Source organism: Crinia signifera, chromosome 8 (assembly GCF_055691185.1).
Source record: "Crinia signifera chromosome 8, ASM5569118v1, whole genome shotgun sequence".
NCBI classification, from domain to species: domain Eukaryota; kingdom Metazoa; phylum Chordata; class Amphibia; order Anura; family Myobatrachidae; genus Crinia; species Crinia signifera.
Window position 1 is genome coordinate 23,736,949 of NC_139224.1, and position 19,798 is coordinate 23,756,746.

Below are 19,798 nucleotides of genomic sequence, written 5' to 3' on the forward strand. Positions count from 1 at the left end.
GCCTGACACTTTTCAAACACAGTCTGTGATATAGCAGGTAGGAGCTGATTGGCTGGCTGTTTATCACTTTCCATCCTATGACTTTTGGAGCTTAGTACATCTGGCCCAGAGTGAGTTGGTTCATAGGTGCCGATTCTGTGGGTGCTCAAGGGCCCGAGCACCCACGGAAATTGATGAGCACCCACGGGCCCGAGTCCCGCTGCTGGGCCACCATATTAACTTGGTAATTTGCGGCTGCAGCACCCACATCACCGGACCCGCCACCTGGGAAACAGTATGCCGGGAAGAGTGTATTCTGTCCATGGAGTACCTGCACTGTGGGGGCATTTATGTACCTGCACTGTGGGGGCATTTATGTACCTGCACTGTGGGGGCATTTATGTATGTGGAACTCTGTTGCCGTAATTTGAATATTGGAGACAACTGTGCTCCATAATATAAATTGGTATTATTTTGTGGCCACACCCACCCCATGAAGCCACTATTTTTAGCTTGAGCACCCACCAGCAAAAACAAAAATCGGCACCTATGAGTTGGTTCATTCTGAAAACCAATAAACTTCCTTTTCCTGTCCGGTGTGTTCCATGCTTCCTGCCTCACTATGCAGATATTAAATGCTGTAACCACTGTGAAATTATTAGCGGGCATTAATCAGAGGCTTGGCTGGACCAAAGCAGAACATGTCTTTTTGAGGGCCTTGATTGTAAATCTTACAATAGAAGCTTTATATATTTCTACACTCCAAGTTCTGATGCTGATATCCGGGTCACCTATACACAGGATTGATACGAAATCCCGGCGGTCGGAATCCCGTCGGTCAAAATCCCGATGCCAGAATCCCGACCGCTGAAATCCCGACAAGGGGGGGACGTGGACCGCCCCCCCTTGCAGGCTCGCTGCGCTCGCCACGCAGCGGGCCCAGTGCCTCGCTACGCTCTGTACACTAATTTATTCTCCCTCTATGGGGGTCGTGGACACCCACGGAGGGAGAAAGTGTTGGGATATTGGCAGTTGGGATTCCGGCGTTGGGATTTTGACCGCCGGGATTCCGACCGCCGGGATTTCAACTGCATCCCCTATACACAATATAGGAAGCATTTTATTGGCAGCCTGAAGTATGAGGTCTTCTTAGCGTGGTAACTGGCAGACTAGGTAAGAGCGCTCTTCTTGTGTCATGTTGCAGGTTTGGGGTGAATTATTTGGGAGCACTTCGAAACATCCTAAAAAATGCCTGTCTCCACTACACACGGAAGAAGATAGTACATACCTTTCATGTGCAATTCCCGTGACACCGCCTCGGCTCTTTCCAGCGCCATGTCTATTATGGCGACTTTGGCACCAGCTTCTCCTAGAGCATGGGCAAATGCTCTTCCGATGCCCTGGCCTCCTCCTGTCACATAGGCGACCTTGTCATCCAACCGCAAGCGGTCAATTATAGAATGTCCTTTATATCCCCCAAACACGTTATCTGCCAAAATGTCTTTCTGGATTGTACATAAATAATAAGAATATTTGTTTAAACCACAATAACTTAATTAATTTTGTTTTGCTAGCAATGTTACGGGATTTAGTATATTGCATATTGGTATATTCCCATTCATTTATTCGAGCATAGTGAGAGATTTGTGGTGTGTGATACATAAATGACCTCCCTACCATTGGCTGATAAGAATAGCCAATCAGAGCCTCATAGTGATGATAACACTGTGTTATGGGGTTCGGGATTACTCAGAGGCAACCATTTACCAACCTGGTTTTGCCTTGTAAATGATTGCCGCTTTAAAAAAATTTCTGATTTACATACCTACCAGACCGACCCCTAGGTAGGCAGGAGAAATCTTTGGTGGGCCCCACTGCTTGTGGGTCCATTCCCCTCCCTTCCAGACTATGCTATACTATAAACCCATTGTTTCTCTGGTACTTGTGTAGTTTCACAGCGGCAGCTTACACCGTCAGCGTAGAATACCTGTCAGAATCAGCGTAGTGTTCCCATGCCCAGCGTAGTTAGCGTATTCAGTCAGAAGTAGCGTCCCTGGCTGACTTACTTGTGTAGTTTCACGGCGGCAGCGTAAGCTACGTTATCAGCATAGGCTGCCACCATGAAACTACACAAGTAACTACCGTACTATTGCCGGGAACGGCATCTCTGTCCCCGGCGTCCCTGGCAAGCCTAATCAGCGCCTCTCTCACACCACCGGCGCCAGCATGATCCCCTTTCTGGCGGAGAGATGATCATTCTGGTGCCGGCGGAGAGGCGCTCCATCTATTTGAGACGCAGGAGCGTCTCAACGCTTCAGCAATGAGATACTTCTGTCTCTGAGTAGCTATTGCTCAGATTATGATATGGCAGGTGTGATTGCGTTCCTGAAACACCCCTACCACACCCCCACTATCCACTATCCGAAGCGTGGCGAGCGCAGAAAGCCCCGCAAGGGGATGCGTTACGCGTCCTCCCGACCTTTTCATACCCCCACTATCCACGTCCGCGTGGAGTTGATTTTAAATAGTGTGGCGAGCGCAGCAAGCCACTAGACCTAAAAGCCCGCGAGGGGCTTGCCGCGCTTCGGGCTCGGTGGCTCGCTGTGCTCTCCACACTATACAAGTGTGGGCTACCACCCACACTTGTATAGTATACAAGTAACGTTTCTTTAATAGATGGTGGAAAGGGATGAGTGATTGGTGGCTGGCCACACCTCATACATATCGGCCACAACAGTTACATACCCCCCGGTGGGCTCTTTATGCCCCGGTCTGACAAGGACGATGGGTATGAAAGCCTTTCATCACTGCATGGGAAGCAAAGATGGCAGGAGTTGTGGTGATTGTGAGTTCCTATGGGTGGGTAGCCACGCTCTACAGGAGAGCAATGTCCCTAATAATATAGCTACATCCTGCCTTCATGTGCCCCTATAGTGCCCGTATAGTATAGTATAGTATAGGGGAGCAATGTCCCTAATAATATAGCTACATCCTGCCTTCGTGTGCCCCTAGAGTATGCCGTGATTCGATGAGTATAGACATTGGGAGGAACTACATCTACTGTAGTACTCCACAGACGTGCTTGATGAAGATCATTATAATATATTTTCCCCTTTCACACTACTGTGACTGCTAGTCTACGTTTCTCTTAGCCAGGGAACATTATTCTAGACTATCTGAGTGTGACCTTACCGTTGTTTCGGAGAGATGAGAGACAGATATTCGCTTTGCGATCACCACTCCCCAATCTATTGGCGATTCTACCTTTGGAAGACAAACAAAAAAAATAACTGTTTGCACACACATCATCATCATCATTAACTCAACTATGAAAAACTCACCAGCAAATGTAATTATAAGGACCAGCCACGAACACAATCGGTTCCTACTCAAATTATAATCTTCTTGGAATATTGAAAATCCAAATGGATTACAATTATTATTAGATATCTCTGATGGTCAGTTTAGACCCACATGTCATGATTTTGGGCATGTTTGGTGGTCTGGCATAAAATATAAAAAAAATGTGCAATATATGGCGCATAAAGTATATTTTTTGATAGATTAATTTTTTAAATAGAGCTTGGCCACCTCTCCCCCACATTGGCCATGCCGCTACATTTAACGGGGCCCCGCCTACTTGTGCACAGATGGTATAATAAAACTAACTGAGGAACAAATGAAGTCCCCTGTGTCTAAAAATGGATATCCTAAAAACCTGAACTCTTGGGGTGTCCCGAGGACCAGCTTTGGGATCAATTGGTTTATCTTCATCAGTAGCACAAAGACACTTTTTTCATGTTCCTGCCAGTGTACAGATGGAGCGCCTCTCAGCCAGCGTCAGGGATAACCAGAATGTCCCCGCTGGCGATCGCCGATGGAGAGGTGTTCCATCTGACTGGGACGCCTGAGCGTCTCACACGCATGCACGTCACAGTTTTCCAGTGGCGGGGAACGGAACCCTGCCCGTCTCCGCTTCAGGGAGATGGGCAGGGTTACGGGGGTGCGGGAAGGCGATGGGGACCGGCGGACAGCGACAGGGAGGCAGAGGGGACCGACAGGAAGATCCGTGCGTCTCCTTCCGGGGGCTGACGGTTGGCAATCCGACCGTCAGACCCCCGCTGAATGAGGCCGGCTCCATCTGTACAGTCTATGACAAACTTGGCATTGGTAAATTCTTTCTGTACATGTAAACCTAAATGCCAATTTAATAGGGATGCAGCCAGAATCCCAGCAGTCAGACAATCTACATCGGTGTCCCTTCATTGAGACTCTCAATGGATCCAATGATAAATACTGGGGTTACGTTTAGGAACTAGGGGGATTAGGGTTTGGTTGCTATTAAGGCTATGGGGGTTAGGGTTGGGCTGCAGGGGATTAGGCTGCAGGAGAGGGCATAAGGGTTAAGCTGCGGAAGGGTTAGGTTAGGGTTAAAATACTTAAACACGATCCATCAGAATTTGAATACATAGGATGCATCCGTCAATGTCCTGACCATCAGGCTTTTAGCTGCTGAGATATTGAACAAAATATTTTAATTCGTAGGACATTCATTTAATTTTTTCTCTTGACCTAGCCCCTCTTCTACAATTCTCTGGGGCAATGGGGCAACGGGTTAGGAACAGGATATAGAAGCACCCTGCCATGTTTTTCATGTATAATTAGAGGTAGATTTACTAAAATTCCAGAGTTGACCATAACATCCAATGAGAAGCTAGCGATTATTTTCTAGAATGTACTGGATAAATGACAGCTAGATTTTGATTGGCTGTTCCGGGTGATACCTCTACATTTCCTCTTCATTTTAGAAGCTTTAGGTAAATCCATCCCAAATCTTGGTGCAAAAAATAAGCTAGAGCCACCCTGACATCCTCCAACCATTATAGCACCTACCGCATATATGTACCTCGCCCACTAGCATTCTGTCTGCACTACCCGCCTTCATATTGTAAATCTACTAACTTCTCTTCTCTGTATCAAGGGCAAACGCAAGATCTTTCTGGGGAGTTTACAATAATAGATAGATAGATAGATAGATAGATAGATAGATATACAACGGTTGTCCGCAGAGAAATGAGGACAGGAAGTGGCCTCAAAAAAATAGCAAAAGTGTATTCAAATCATAAGGGCATGGAACAAAACTCTGCCTCCTAAAGGCAAACTGCCATGATTCGCGAGTCTATGGGGAATGGGCGTTGCCAGTGGCATAACTATAGCAATGCAGCCCCGGCGGTCGCAGGGGGGCGCTGTGCATGTTGGGGCGCCGGGGGGCTGCGGTGCTATAGTAATGCCCCCGCCCCCCATCCCCCGCAGGCTTACCTGTCTGCGCATCCCGGCTCCCCTCCTGGCTTCAATCAATTCTATGGAGACGGACCACGATAAAATGGCCGCCCCATAAAGCAGACAGTTCTCTGAAACTGTCTGCGGTATGGGGGCGGACATTTTATCGTGGTCCGTCTGCATAGAATTATTAATTGAAGCCAGGAGGGGAGCCGGGACGCAGACAGGTAAGCCTGCGGCGTTAGAAGGGGGGGCGCCCCAAACCAAGGTACACCACTGGGCGTTGCTAAAATTACATAAATAACATTGGCTGTGGGTTGAGGCAAATTGATATGAGGAGGCAGAGCTTTGAAATATCCTGCTTGCTTTCTCTCTTCTGTCAGTGGGGGCTTCTGGGTACACAGATGTTAGGGTAGTAAATACCGCCCGCCGGCACAAGTTGGATCATAGAAACTCATGTCAACCTTTTGACTGTCGACCTTCCCATTGTTGACCGAATGCTTGTGTCAACATTCCAACCTTGTCGATTTTAGCTGTGTCGGCCTATTTCAGGTGTCGACATAAGCTCTGTCGACCACCAGTGGTCAGCCTAATGTATGTCGACCCCATTGGGGCCACTTAGTGACCGTGTCCCAACCTGCTAATAAACAACTAAATAATTGCAAATTTCATTACAATAGCAAAAACACTGAGATTTCAGAGCTGAATCCTCACATTGGATATCCTGCCATATTCTCAGTACCCAAAAGCAATAAAGGCTGAATATCCGTTCTAAACTGAATTGTTAAAATTAAATATTTCCTTCTGTTTGTTCAATTACGCCGTCTACCAACACAGGCGCAGCGTTCTGTGTTCTTGGCTGACAGCACTAACCTGCTCCAGTCTGGCATCTGCATTAATTACATCTGTCATTTTCTTGGACGTAAATCCCATCTCATCATTGATGTGCTTCTGGCTCCTTGTCTCGTTTGCCGGAAGATTCTGTACGCAAATCACACCGTTCATCCTTAACATATTGCTGCTCATAATCAGGTTGTAATAGTTTATAGGATCCTTCGCTGTAGCATCGATAAACACCATGTCATATTGCTCGCCGGCAGCGGCTAACTTCTACGAGACAACAAACAGACGCGGAATACAGATGTACCCTGATTAAGTGTGAAAATGGAAACAGCCTTGTTATAATGCATAGATTACAAGCGGAACCAAAGCACAAAATAATACAGCTATCTCCTTCAGGGAAAACGTACATTGTCCCCCCCCTCCCCCCCATGCTAGCCTAAAGTGGCGTTAAATTATGGAATAGCCAAGTCAACTTTAGGATAAAGAAGGTCGCCGGGGTGAGAAGCAGGGATGCAGTGGTTATTTATTGTTGCTAATTAACGGGGAAAATAATTACTTCAGACTCATAATCATGTAATTGGAAAGGACCGAGAGTGTTCACCTGGTTAATAAAATATCACAGTCAGATGATGGCCGGGAGCTTTATGACTGGAGCAAAATGTAATTAACTCGCTCATACCGTAGCATCCAAAGAAAGTCAGCTTGGACTTGGGTATTCGCTCAACAATAGATAGATAGATAGATAGATAGATAGATAGATAGATAGATAGATAGATAGATAGATAGATAGACCAACATATATTAATTTCAACATTTTGGGTTTACTCAAAAACTGTCATCAGGGCATAAAAAGAAAAATCCTGAAGACAGGGTGTGATTAAACCCAAAACGCTGAGAAATCACGGGGGCTCTGCACTCACTATATTAACTAACAATAATAAACAGTGGAGTTTTAGGGAGTCATTCTAGTCCATTTGGACGGGCTCAATTCATCCCCGTTTCGATGATTGGTGGGACTGCGCATGAGCACAGTCTGTTGTGCGCATGTGCAGGTCCACTGTGTGAATGGCAGTGGCAATATACAATGTCGCCAAGCTGTTCACACGGAGTGGTGCGGTGGGGGGGGGGGTCACCCATGGGAATGTACAGGTACTTCATGGAAATGGCGGTGTGTCATGGGAGCCGGGGGCGGACAGCTGACATCACATGACGCCCTGTCTTCGGCCGGAAGGACGCAGATAAAATCAGTCTCCACTGACTTATATTTGCGTTGCGTTGGCGACCATCAAATGATTTCTCCACCAGTGGGACATGCGGGTGGACGTGTCTTCTTAACACATCCCCTCACATGGTTGTCATGTGATGCTGGGGTGGCGAGTCAGCGAGCGGCGGGGTAGGCCCTCTGGGACTCGGTGAACTGCGCGCTTCGCAGCTTACCCAGTCAACCAGAATGAGGGCCTTAGTTCATGCATAGACAGTGCATTTAAGCCTGCCGCCCCCGTCAAGGGACCCTACTCTATTGCTCAAAATTGTTACCATTTTCTCATGCACCTTGTTTTAACTTATTCATTATAGATTGTGTCAGCTGTTCTCCTAGATGCTTTAAAGCAGGTGTGTTGCTAACTGCTTCACCTTTAAATGCAAAGTTGCTGTGAGCTTTAGACCAATCATTTTAAACAATAGAGCAGGGACCTGCAGCAAAGAAGGGTCCCTTGCCGGGGGGCTGGGTACTTATGTATTAGCCGGGCGCCCGGCTATGCTACATTGATAACGGAGCTTTGGCTGCGTTGTCAGCGTAGCCATTGCCGGGCACCCTGCTAATACGTGGGGACTTACAGGCGGGGGGTTGGGCTGGCGGCGGGCTGAAGGAGGTGCGGCGGGGGGAGGAAGGACGGGCGGCGGCCCTGCCGGCGGGTCTTTAGCGGCGGGCGGCCATAGGGGGGGAGATCCAGGCGGCGGTGCTGAGCCGGACGGCAGCAATGGCCGTCATTTAGCGTAGTGACCGCTGGGGGAGCATCACATGGTTTTAAAGCCAGAATCTTAACAAACAAGCTACATTAGCCTCGTACACAACATTATCTGCTTCATTATTTGTGTCAAAGAAGAAAAAAATATATATTTACACTTTGTCTTTCCTGTATGTTATTATAGTTCACTATTATCAGCAATGTGCGTACACTTTTAATTACTTTATTTACTTTTGTAGCGATGACATAGGTCAGCACAAGAGAGCCATTTATAATCATGGTGTATCGGAACACAGGCGTGACGGTGCTTTCTGGGTGGTTAGTGCCACCTTAAGAAGATAGAATGAGGAGATAAATACTGAGATTTGCCTGTTCCCTTGTCGTCAGCGTAGATACTGATCTCAACTGACAAATCATGATCAACAGAATAGGAGACAATTTTATACCCCAGAGAGCGTTAATGGGAAGAATGATTACGGGTATAAAAGGTATGTAACTAATGGTATTAGGGAAAGTGACACCATCATTTAATATACACTGAATGCAGAAAGTCTTCCAATTCGTTCCAATTGATTCATGTGCTCTGCATCGTTATCCTGTTGGAGACGGATGAGCGGTTTTAGTTAAGGACTTTGGCACAGACGACTAATCAGAGGGAAAACACCGCATCCTGGATGCAAGACGAAAGCTTCATTACACGTACATTTTAAATATACTTCATAGGAAATATTGTAGAATTATTTTTATTTAGAGATATAAAGATGCCATCGCTGGAAGCATAATACAATGGAATAAAATTTACATATGCTTAAAATGGGCAGCAATTTTACAAACTGAGCGTGGTGTATGCAAAATATAAGAATACCTATAGATGGGATACAGCCAGCATGTCAACATTCAGAATAGGTCTCAGAACCTAGTGCGACCAGGCCATACCCCCGAAATGTTAAGTAAGGGGTGAAATAACACTCTAAAGTTGAGGGGGGTGTTATTGTTGTCACCCCCTCAGCAGCAGCACACATGATATCAGTGAGATGCTCATGCTGAGCCTGCTGTCAGCACAGCACATGCTGTAGACGTGTGTGCTACTTCTGCATGGGAGGGTCACACACCCCCCCCCCCCCCTCTTGGCGGCCCTGAGTGCAACCACCATCTTGGGTTACCATGGCGTCTCGGGATGAAGATAATCCCTTTCCGGCTGCTCCACCTCCTCCATCCCCACTAGGCCATCTCCACCCACCTCCAAGGCTTAAAGGGGGTGCGGTGTTACGTGGAAGGATGGGTGACCTCACTGCATACCCTCGATTTTCACTCATCCAGATGTTGTGGAGAGTCCCTGCACTGTGTAGGTTACCCACTGCCCTGCTTTTGGTGTCACAACCTCAGATGGTGGAACTGAATGCATTCAACTCCTCCTGCACTCCCCAAATGATGCAACTGTTTAAGATTTTGACATCCTAACCCTTACCCTAATCTAACCCTAACTGAAGCCCAAGCCTTACCCTAACCTTAATCTAACCCTAACCTTAATCTAACCCTGATCTAACCCAAACTATAATCCTTACCCTAATCTAACTCAAACTGTAACTTAACCCTGATCTATCCCAAACTGCAGCCCAACCTTTAACACTAATCTAACCCTAACTGCAACCTTACCCTAATCTAACCAAACTGCGGCCCAACCCTTACATTAACCATAATCTAGCCCTAACTGCAAGGTAGCCCTTGACCTAACCCTAATCTAACTCTAACTGCAACCTAACCCTTATCCTAACCCTAATCTACTGTAAATCTAACTGCAACCTAACCCTAATCTAACTCCAACTGCAACCTAACCATGATCTAACCCAAACTGCAGCCCAACTTTTACCTTAACCATAATCTGACCCTAACTGCAACCTAGCCCTTATCCTAACCCTAATCTACAGTAACTCTAATTGCAACCTAACCCTAATCCTACTCCAACTGCAACCTAACGCTGATCTAACCCAAACTGCAGCCCAACTCTTACCCTAATCCAACTCTAACTGCAATCAACCCTGATCTAACCCAAACTGCAGCCCAACCCTAACCCTAGTCTAACTCTAACAGCAACCTAGCCATAATCTAACTCTAACTGCAACCTTACCCTAATCAAACACTAACTGCAACCTAACCCTGGTCTAACCCAAACTGCAGCCCAACCCTTACTCTAACCCTCATCTAACCCTAACTGAAGCCCAACCCTTACCCTAAACTTAATCTAACTCTAACTGCAACCTAACTCTAACTAACTCTAACTGCAACCTAACCCTAATCTAACTCCAACTGCAGCCCTACCCCAATCTAACCATAACTGCAACCTACCCATGATCTAACCCAAACTGCAACCTAGCCCTTAACCTACAGTAACTCTAATCTAACTCCAACTGCAACCTAACCCTGATCTAAACCAAACTGCAGCCCAACCCTTACCCTAATCTAGCCCTAAATGCAACCAAACCCTGATCTAGCCCTAACTGCAGCCGGACCCCAATAATGAAAATGTCAGCATTATATCAGAGTCAAAATGTTGTATGCCGTCATTTTTAACATTTCAACATTCTGACTGTCAACATGATGACTGCATACCATTTATTCTTCTAAGATGCCTGTGGGTGGGTGTTTGTGATGGGTGAAATGCAGCCAATGACTGAAATGATGCAGTTTCTTGTCGCTGTCGAGTAGAAGACACAGGGCCAGATCTATCAAGCTACAAAAAGTGATAAAATGCAGAGTGATAAACAACCAGCCAATCAGCTCCTAACTGCTACTGGCTGGGTTTGAAAAACAGGTAGGAGCTGATTGGCTGGTTGTTCATCACTCTCCACTTTATCACTTTTTGAAGCTTGATACATCTGGCCCCTACCGTATATGAGTGAACAAGCCCTAAAAAGGATCACTAGTTTTGTTGACAAGATCTAATGGTCCTCATACACAGGGCAGCCGAGGGGGGGGGGGGGTACTAATTACCCGGGCCCAGGCTTGCTGGAGGGGCCCCGCCTGGTCAGACCCCTCTATTCCCGCTCCATCCTTCCCGGGCAGCAACAGCAGCACACAACTACAGCATGTGGTGTGCTGACAGCAGGCTCAGCATGAGCATCTCACTGACAGCATGTGAGCTTATGCTGAGCCTGCTGTCAGCAGCACAGCACATGCTGTAGCTGTGTGCTGATCTGAAATTAGAGTTTTAGTTTTCTTTCACCCTCCTCTAAACATTTTGGCCACACCTCCCACACGTAGGCCACACCCCCAAAATGTTACTGGGACTTGGCATTCCTCTCGGCTGCCCTGCTCAGACATCAATGATAAATTGTGGCAATGTCCCGATTCTCCCACTACCGGGCCATTAATATTAAACATACTTAAAAATCCAGATTCCATGATCGGCACACCGGGCATTTTAATAATGAAGAATTTCCCTGCAGCAACGTGTAGTGCTGCGTCGGCAACATCTGAAGCAATGCTGAGGCAGAGCACTACACGTTCCCCTAATGCCCTGCTCACACAGTAGGCGCTACTGACACTATCTCCCTGAAATACCTTTTCAAATGAAGTAAAGTATGGCGCAGAGTAATGATTCGTTTTTTGTTTTTTGGTAATAAAATAACTTTTCAGAGCGAACTGAAGCTATTTGGGCCTTTTTTTCTGAATTAACCTTTCATATCAAAAGGAACAATTCTGCAATCTGAAGACATCACAATTTCATGCATAATTTAATCCCGGAGTTTAACACGGAATGCAGAGCTGTTGACTTTGTGAAGGCCCTTTCTGACTTTGTTGGGAATGTGCTAGATCTAACGCTTTTCATTCTCGGGGAAAAAAAACCCATAAACGAGATAGAGGAGCAAAAAAAAGGGGGTACAGAAGATACTGCGCTACCTCTGCTGCAGGAGATAGAGGAGCAAACTGTACAGGAGACATTTTTGTGCATCAAGAAATGCACTGTTCAAAAGAGTTGTCTAGAGTAGACCAGCGGGTCCCAAACTTTTCTCTCTCCCGTAGGCTTTTCATTTATGAGTACCCCCTCATCTCAAATTGAAATATCACATTACTTATGAGTGGAGTGGAAGTGTATACGCTGGGTGCGTGCAAACTCAACAAGAGGTCTGGTCGCCGAGTGCACACGCTCCCAGCCTTGTGAGCAGGGGGTGGAGAGGGGCGTGGGATGCTAGCCAGGGGCATTAGCATATGCATTTCATTGGCATTCCCAAGAACATGCTGGGCGTACATATGGTAATGCGGTCGTAACGCACGTACAGGGGGCGGACAGCTGCCCATCCTATTCCCTGCATTTCTTCGCTCATACGTACGAGTGGTCTGGGCCACCCTTACATATGCGTGCGCCTTCGCCATCATTTGATGGTCGGCGACCATTGAATGATGGGGGAGGTTCCCACTGGCAAGCGAATGGGTGTTCATGTAAAACATCTGATCGCAAGCCTTACGAACAAATTCGGTGTTGAATGGGTGGTGCGGGCTAACCAATCGCAAGGCGGGGTTTGGGTAATTTGCAAGGGTGCGTGCACGTATCCGAGTGAATGAACCAGAATAAGGCCCAAAATTAAGTGCTTGTTTATGCCTGTAGTGTTGGTTCATTAACTCACTTTCGTGTGTGACTATTCAGGGCACAGCAAGCAGGTAAGCGCCGCACCGCCGAGCTCCCTTACCGCACCCTGCTCACAGCAGTGAATAAGTCTATACACCGGCCGGGAAATGCCTGCGGTTTCCAGGACACTCCCAGAAAACTCTGGCATTACGCCCCCAAATGCCCAGCCACTGTCAATCACCTTGCGAGCAGCTAGCATTCGCATGGTCTGTTCGCAAGGGGACTCCGCGCACAGTGTACCATGTGCATGCACGGTCTTTTGACAGGGCTGCGAATTCACAGCCCTGTGCACAGGTCTGAATAGGGCTCTTAATGTCTTCTGAGCATTTTAAAGTGGCAATTTGTTTATGGGGGTTATTCAGACCTGATGGTTGCTCCGCTAATTTGCAGAGCCCTGTGATCAGATAGTCTTCACCCTGTCAGAGTGAAATCGCGCCCTGTACAAGACTATCCCCGAGCAACGACTAGCTGCAACTCCATAAGCAGCTCACTCCCCATCTGATGATTTCCCCAGTGCGTAGCCCTGAACCTACTCCGCCTATGTGACAGAATCAGGCTGCAAGGCCGCAGTTGACGTCACACGACTTCCCTCAAAATGCCTGGCCGCGCCTGCGTTTTCCCTGACACTCCCAGAAAACGCCCGGGTGACACCCACAAACACCGAATGGTGTGAATGGCTGGCAATCAATAATTACACTGGATTTTATAGCTGTTTGGCCTCGCACATGTGTGGTACTATCTCTACGCCTGCACAGTCGATCGATAATTGGCCACTCAGATCGCTCAGCTCTAAATAACCCCCTAAGTTCCATGCTCACTGATCTATACCTAGACTGTTTTCTTGTTTTGCTCACTTATGTACTTTTGGGGGTTATTCAACACCATTCTGAATGGGGGGAGTTTGGCTCCGTTCCGATGGTGGGGGGTTTGCATATGCACAAGCGCATATCTGCGCAAACCCTGTCAATGAACGGCCATTCGTTGCGGGGAGGGAAAGACGCGTATAGCAGCGGGAACGGGCCTTGCCCAGCGTTTTATGGGCATTCCCTTTGGGACAAAGGCGGGCCAATGCCGATGGAGACAGGTCCCCCCCTCACCCGATACCTGGCAGAGCGGGGATCTGGGTGGCGGGGTCCATGCAACACTGGGGTCCCTGTGGTGGATGGGAAGTCAGCGGCGGGGTCCCTGTGGCAGATGGGAACTAGTAACGCTACTAGTTCCCATCTACCTCAAGGACCCCGCCGCTGATTTCCCATCCATCGCCGGGACCCCGCTGACTCCCCTGCTATGCATGGACCCCGCTGTATAATCTGCCCTGCCCCTACTGCCCCGTGTATAATCTGCCACTGCATCCCCTTACATGTTACCGAGGGGTTGCGGGCGATGCTGGCGGCAATGGGGAGGGGGTTTGGTATTTGGTCGGGCGGCTGGCTCGCTAAGCAGTGAACGACCACTGCTTAATAAGTGGTGTTTAATCACTCCCTTTGTTAGGCGCTGCGGAACCCTTGTGGCACCTTATAAATAATAATGATATGCAAACTGTAACTGTATGGGTTCAGCATGGTGCCTCATCCGCGGAATTGGGGTGTTTCTTATTGAGTCGAGTGGACGATAAGCAACAGAACCTATCTAGTTATAGATAGAATTTAGATTAGGTTATTTAATGATATTCAAAATGGAGCAATGGGCCTACAAGCATCACCACAATGCCCATCTGCGCACAGGTCTGCCAGTTACAGTGGCCCTGACATTTCTAGGCTCTATGGGGTGCAGGACAGTACTTGCAATGATAGGTGTAGTTAGATCGCCACATGCTAATCACAAAGAATCCCACATGGACCTGTTCTTGTTATATAAAGTAGGGAAGCCATCAATGGTTTATGCCCGATGTTGAATACTTTTGTCATCGATGGGGAAGAACCAGATGATTTCCCTCCATCAATGGCATAGCATAACCGAATAGTTTTTTTTTCCAAGGTGTGGAAGGTATGGGCAAGATTTGTAGAAGTCAGTAGAGTATAAGACCCCTCATTCTTCCTGCCGCACATTCTTGCAGAGCTGTACACATGTGCATATCTCCAGAGGGAGACAAGGCTTCCTGAACCTATCGGATCTGAACCTATTGGATCTGTATAGATTTTACCAGTTCACCTACAATTTTATCCCTAACGGCTGTTAATTCGGTCTGATTTATTGCCTCTAAATCCATATACTACTGTGGCGTTGCATAGACAGCTTCAGCCAAGCAAAGGCATGGCACTGGAGAAAGAATGATTATACTCTACTGACGTCTACAAATCTTGTATTACGCAAAAGACTTTAGTTTACCATATAAGGCCATAAAGAAGACCATAGCCGATCTAAGACAGGATTAAGTACTGATCCTAAGAATAGGACAAGTACGGAGTTTCTGTCGGAATTAGGGCCACCTTATATATTCAAAGCTCCCTTTTTCTGCCCACCTGCAACCGCTCCGCACTTATGGCCAGACGCACTAAGCTTCAACATTTTCCACTCCAGGTACTCCGCTTATGTGAAGATTCAGTATCTAACACATTGTGATTGCACTTACCCTGTGATAATACACCAGAAAAAGTTTTTTTCAACTGCAAACCCCTGATGAAGTCCCGGGAAGGGACAAAACGCGTTGGGTTCTTCTGTTTGCTATTTCCAAGTGTTTGAATACCAGAAATAATATCAATATTGTCTGGAATACCACTATCAATGTTTGAGAGAGAGACTATTTAATAAATATTTGAAATATATGGACTTCTATTGTATGCTTTTGAGAAAAGTAAACTCTTAAGGCTCTGTTGATCTAATTACAAGTTCACCACAAGGGGCGCCATCTTACAACTGTATTCTATGTTGTCTTCATCCCCTGTCCAACAGGGGATTATGTAAGAGAGGCAGCCTATTTTAGTATTTAACCAACATTTTAGGGTTTGGTCTAAATTAATTGTAGTGTACCTTCAGTATGTCCTCGGTTATTCCGACTTCCCTGCGTATCTTATCCTCACACGAAGAGCCTTTACAAGGAGCCTGTTGTTCAGAGCTGGACACACAGACCACTATCTGTCCATCTTCTGGAAGGAGGTCACGCAGAGCATTCATGTTGTCCCTGGAGGAACTGGCCAGCTGTAGGATCGTTTTAGGCTTTGTGAGTTGTACAAGCATTTTATGTACTTGAGTCACTGTAGGAATAAATAAAACTACATTTGTAAAAAAAAAAAAAAAAAGAATTGCATAATTTCCTAGTCTTCCCTGGGCTGATCCGCTGAAGACTTACCTGTAGTGTTCGGTGTCGTTATCGGTCCCCCACTGCTGCTGAAGTAGACAAGAATAAATATTTTCTGTCATTATATATCGGGACCATGCAATATGCAATGTATGCTCCTGAGAAAGATTATCTAGATTACCGTAGAGGCGACAGTCAGCCATTTTTTAGGGGGAGCTTTATCAAAGCGGATATGAAGTGGAGAGAGATAAAGGGGGAAATTTACTAAAGGAAATTTGTAAAAAAATAGGTGTATTTGTATTTAGAAATACACTTATTTTTGACATTTACTATCCCGAAAATACGGCAATTCGTATTCGTATTGATGTGCTATCAATACAAATACGAATTGCCGTATTTTCGGGATTGTAAATGTCAAAAATAAGTGTATTTCTAAATACAAATACACCTATTTTTTACAAATTTCCTTTAGTAAATTTCCCCCAGTACCAACCCATCAGCTTGCAACTGCCATATTTCAAGCTGCATTTGGCTGATTTGGTACTGGTTGGTATTTGGTACTTTAGCTCTCTTTCCCTCTCCCCATTTTATATATCTCCAAGCTTTGCTAAATCTCCTCCTAAATCTTTCCAGAAGTAATGCCAAGCTATGGCAATAGGGGTACAGAATGTGCCCCCACTAGGAGACGGCTTCTTGCATATTTAGTTGCAACTCCTTCAGAAGGGAGAGGCAGGATGGGGAAGGAAGGGGATTAGAATGTAAGCTCCAACGAGCAGGGCCCTCTCTCCCCATGTGCTTTTCTAAGAATACATCTCTGCCAGTTATAATAGCGTCAGTGTCCGATGCTGCAACTGTCTTATAGTAACATGTACTTGTCCTAATTTGCATTTGTACTGTAAATCACTATCTTCTTGTTTTTGTTATTTTTTTGCTCATCTATGTATTGTCAGACGCTGCAGAACCCTTGTGGCGCCATATAAATAAAGGATAATAATAATACATACGTTATCCCGGTGGTAAGGATGCAGCGGTCAAAAGACCATTCTCGGCATTCCGATAAGGAGAATCCCGACAGGGGCTCCATAGGCGTCCTAACCATCTACTTCCCTAACACTAATGTGGGATACACACCAGGACGACCCGCTCACGATGCACATTGTGAGCGGGTGGTCAGTGTTTCTTCTGACCCACTCACGATGATGCGGGGGGGCACGACCCGCTCACGATGTGCACCGTGAGCGGGTCTGATCCGATGGCGTATGGTCATTCTTCAGATCCTACCTGCAGCAGGTAGGATCTGAAGAACGACCGACCCACGGGACTGCGCATCGGATCGGTGTCGGTCCACACCAGGACAGAAAAGGGCCCAATCACCACACAATCTACATCCAATCGGTCGGAACTGGATCTATATTGATGGGATCGGACCCTTGTCATCCTGGTGTTTACCCAGCATTACTCTCCCTTGTAGCAGCCTAACCTAAGCCTCCCCACTAGTACCTAACCCCTGCAGCCTAAACCTAACCTCCCCAGCCTAACTACAGTACTCCTTTCCCCTGCAGCCTTACCTAATGTCCCCCACTAATACCTAAATCTAACCTCCCATCCCTGCTGCCTAACCATAAGTCAACGTCCCCCCCCCCCCCCCCCAAGTGCTTAAACCTAAACCGCCCTTTTCCTGCCTTTTCCTGCCCACTTGCAACCACTCCGCACTTAGGGCCAGATGCACTAAGCTTCAAAATTGATAAAATGGAGAGTGATACACAGCCAGCCAATCAGCTCCTACCTGCCATGTCACAGATGTCAGGTAGGAGCTGATTGGTTGGTTGTTTATCACTCTCCACTTTATCACTTTTGAAGCTTAGTGCATCTAGCCCTTAGTCACCAATTGGGATGCCAGATGCCGTTATTCCTGACCTCTTTGATGTTCCGGTACCGGTCTTCTGACGGCAGTTTGGGTGTCAGCGCCAGTATACTGAACACACTGAGTACAATATGCAGCATTCAAGACAATATTGCCGCACAACTATCAAATAAATCCCCAATTCCTGTGTTCTAGAGCTACAGTACGCTTCTAACAAGTGTGCGTCATTCCTGCCAAAAGCATATGTTAAATGATAAAATATACCATAGGATGCATATAAATCAGTCTCCTCCTCGGAACACAGTGTCTGTTCCAGTGCTGGGCAAGCGTGATGTTTCCGCGCAATCGATGCAGACTGTGTATCCTATATAATTAGCTACTATGGGGCCTGTTTATCAGGCTAAACACTGTGACTGACAAGCAAACCTTGTGGATTTGTTCTATACATTTTAGGTCACAATGGCCCTTATTCTGATCGGTGCGGCCAGATCATAAATATGCGGCCAGGACCGTGCAGGCGAATCCCCGCCTTCCATACGGATCGCCACCTCCGTCCGTACGCGGATATGTGGCGGTCCGCATGAAAGTGGACGGGGATACGCCTCCTCCATCTTGGGAGCAGCCCCTGCATTCGATGGTTGCCGAACATCGAATGCAGGGCCGCACGCTCCACCAGCGCCCGCCACCCTAGACCACACGGACACTTGTCCGTATGAAATCATGTATGGGGGCGGGCAGCTGACATCCGGCGATGTCAGATGCCCGCCCCCTACACATGCGTCACGGCTTCATTACCATGCATACGCCCTGCGTTTGCATGGGAACGCCCATGAAACGCGGGGCGTATGCATAGGGTAATGAGGCTAAGTAGCCCTTCACGCCCCTCTCCGCCCCCTGTGCGGTGTCTAAAGAATACGTACGGCGAAACCGCTTGCACATGCGCAGAGTGACCTCTGCACATGCGCAGTCGAAAACCATCGGCGGTACGACCGCATGCGGAAAAATCCGCACCGATCAGAATAAGGGCCAATGTACTGTATATACTGTGTGACCTGTTATTTCCTTTTGGATTATTGACTTGTTTATATACTATATATATTTGCTTAAAGCGTGTTTTGTTCATCGCATCTGATTAAGGCACATGCATACTGTATATCTCACCAATATATACCACTGTTTGTACCTTTATTATCCCTTTATGACTATCCAAGGATAAGAACCCTAGGGGGTTGCAGTTAGGGTAATGACAATAGGGCCAGCTCTACCATTAGGCAGCTTTAGGCATCTGCCTAGGGTGCCGGGATCTGGGGGGCGCCACCAAGTCTGCAAATCAAAAAAATCACGGATGTCTATGAGGATCCTTGCTGTACTTAATGCAGGTGGCGGCTGTGGAACCTCTAAGACCTCACCTCCATACTTTCCCTTGAGACATACTTCCCTACACTGCTGCCCCCTCCTTCTGGTACTCTGTTATGGGTGGCAATGGGGAGGGTGCAGAAGGCCTCCAGGGAAAGCAGTGGACTTGTCCACCTTCCTGGGGGGCTGGGAGGACCATATCATTTTTAGGGAGGGGGGGGTAGGTTGAAGTTTTGCCAAGGGTGCTGAGAAGCCTTACACTGGCCCTGAATGACAGTAAAAGTAATGGACATGTTCACCTAATTTCATAGAGGAAGGAAAAGTGGATGGAAGTTAACATAAGGGTAAATGTACTGTATGTTGAAGAAGTGGTATCTATCCCACCAGCCAATCAGCTTCTAACTGGCAATTTACATATTGGAGCTGATTGGCTGGAGCATTATCACCTTGCACATAAAAAGTTCTTTAAGGGCAGGACTTAAAGTGGTCATGCAGAGGTGGGGGGACTCATTTCTCTATGCCACCTATTTACCCCCCTCCCCTCTCCCCATTAGGCAGATACAGGGCCAGTGGTAGGGTTTTGGCATCCCCTGAAAACTAGAATGCTTTTCTGTGAGAATTACTGTGCAGGGCCAATGTGGAGT

At 47.0% G+C, this 19,798-nt stretch overlaps 1 protein-coding gene across 2 annotated transcripts in view; it reads right to left on the reverse strand.

Moving 5' to 3' along the window:
* Positions 1 to 19,798, reverse strand: part of LOC146025869 (uncharacterized) — a 62,482-nt gene that overhangs the window by 38,166 nt on the left and 4,518 nt on the right. The window contains exons 4-8 of one of the 2 annotated variants that reach the window (XM_083155995.1): positions 15,986 to 16,020; positions 15,667 to 15,890; positions 6,133 to 6,369; positions 3,172 to 3,243; positions 1,268 to 1,484 (exon numbers count right to left, since the gene is read on the reverse strand). In XM_083155995.1, coding sequence (XP_083012121.1) covers positions 1,268 to 1,484; positions 3,172 to 3,243; positions 6,133 to 6,369; positions 15,667 to 15,890; positions 15,986 to 16,020 — 785 coding nt within the window. Of the gene's footprint in view, positions 1 to 1,267; positions 1,485 to 3,171; positions 3,244 to 6,132; positions 6,370 to 15,666; positions 15,891 to 15,985; positions 16,024 to 19,798 lie in introns of both variants that reach the window. The other variant, XM_083155994.1, reaches the window with a different exon arrangement.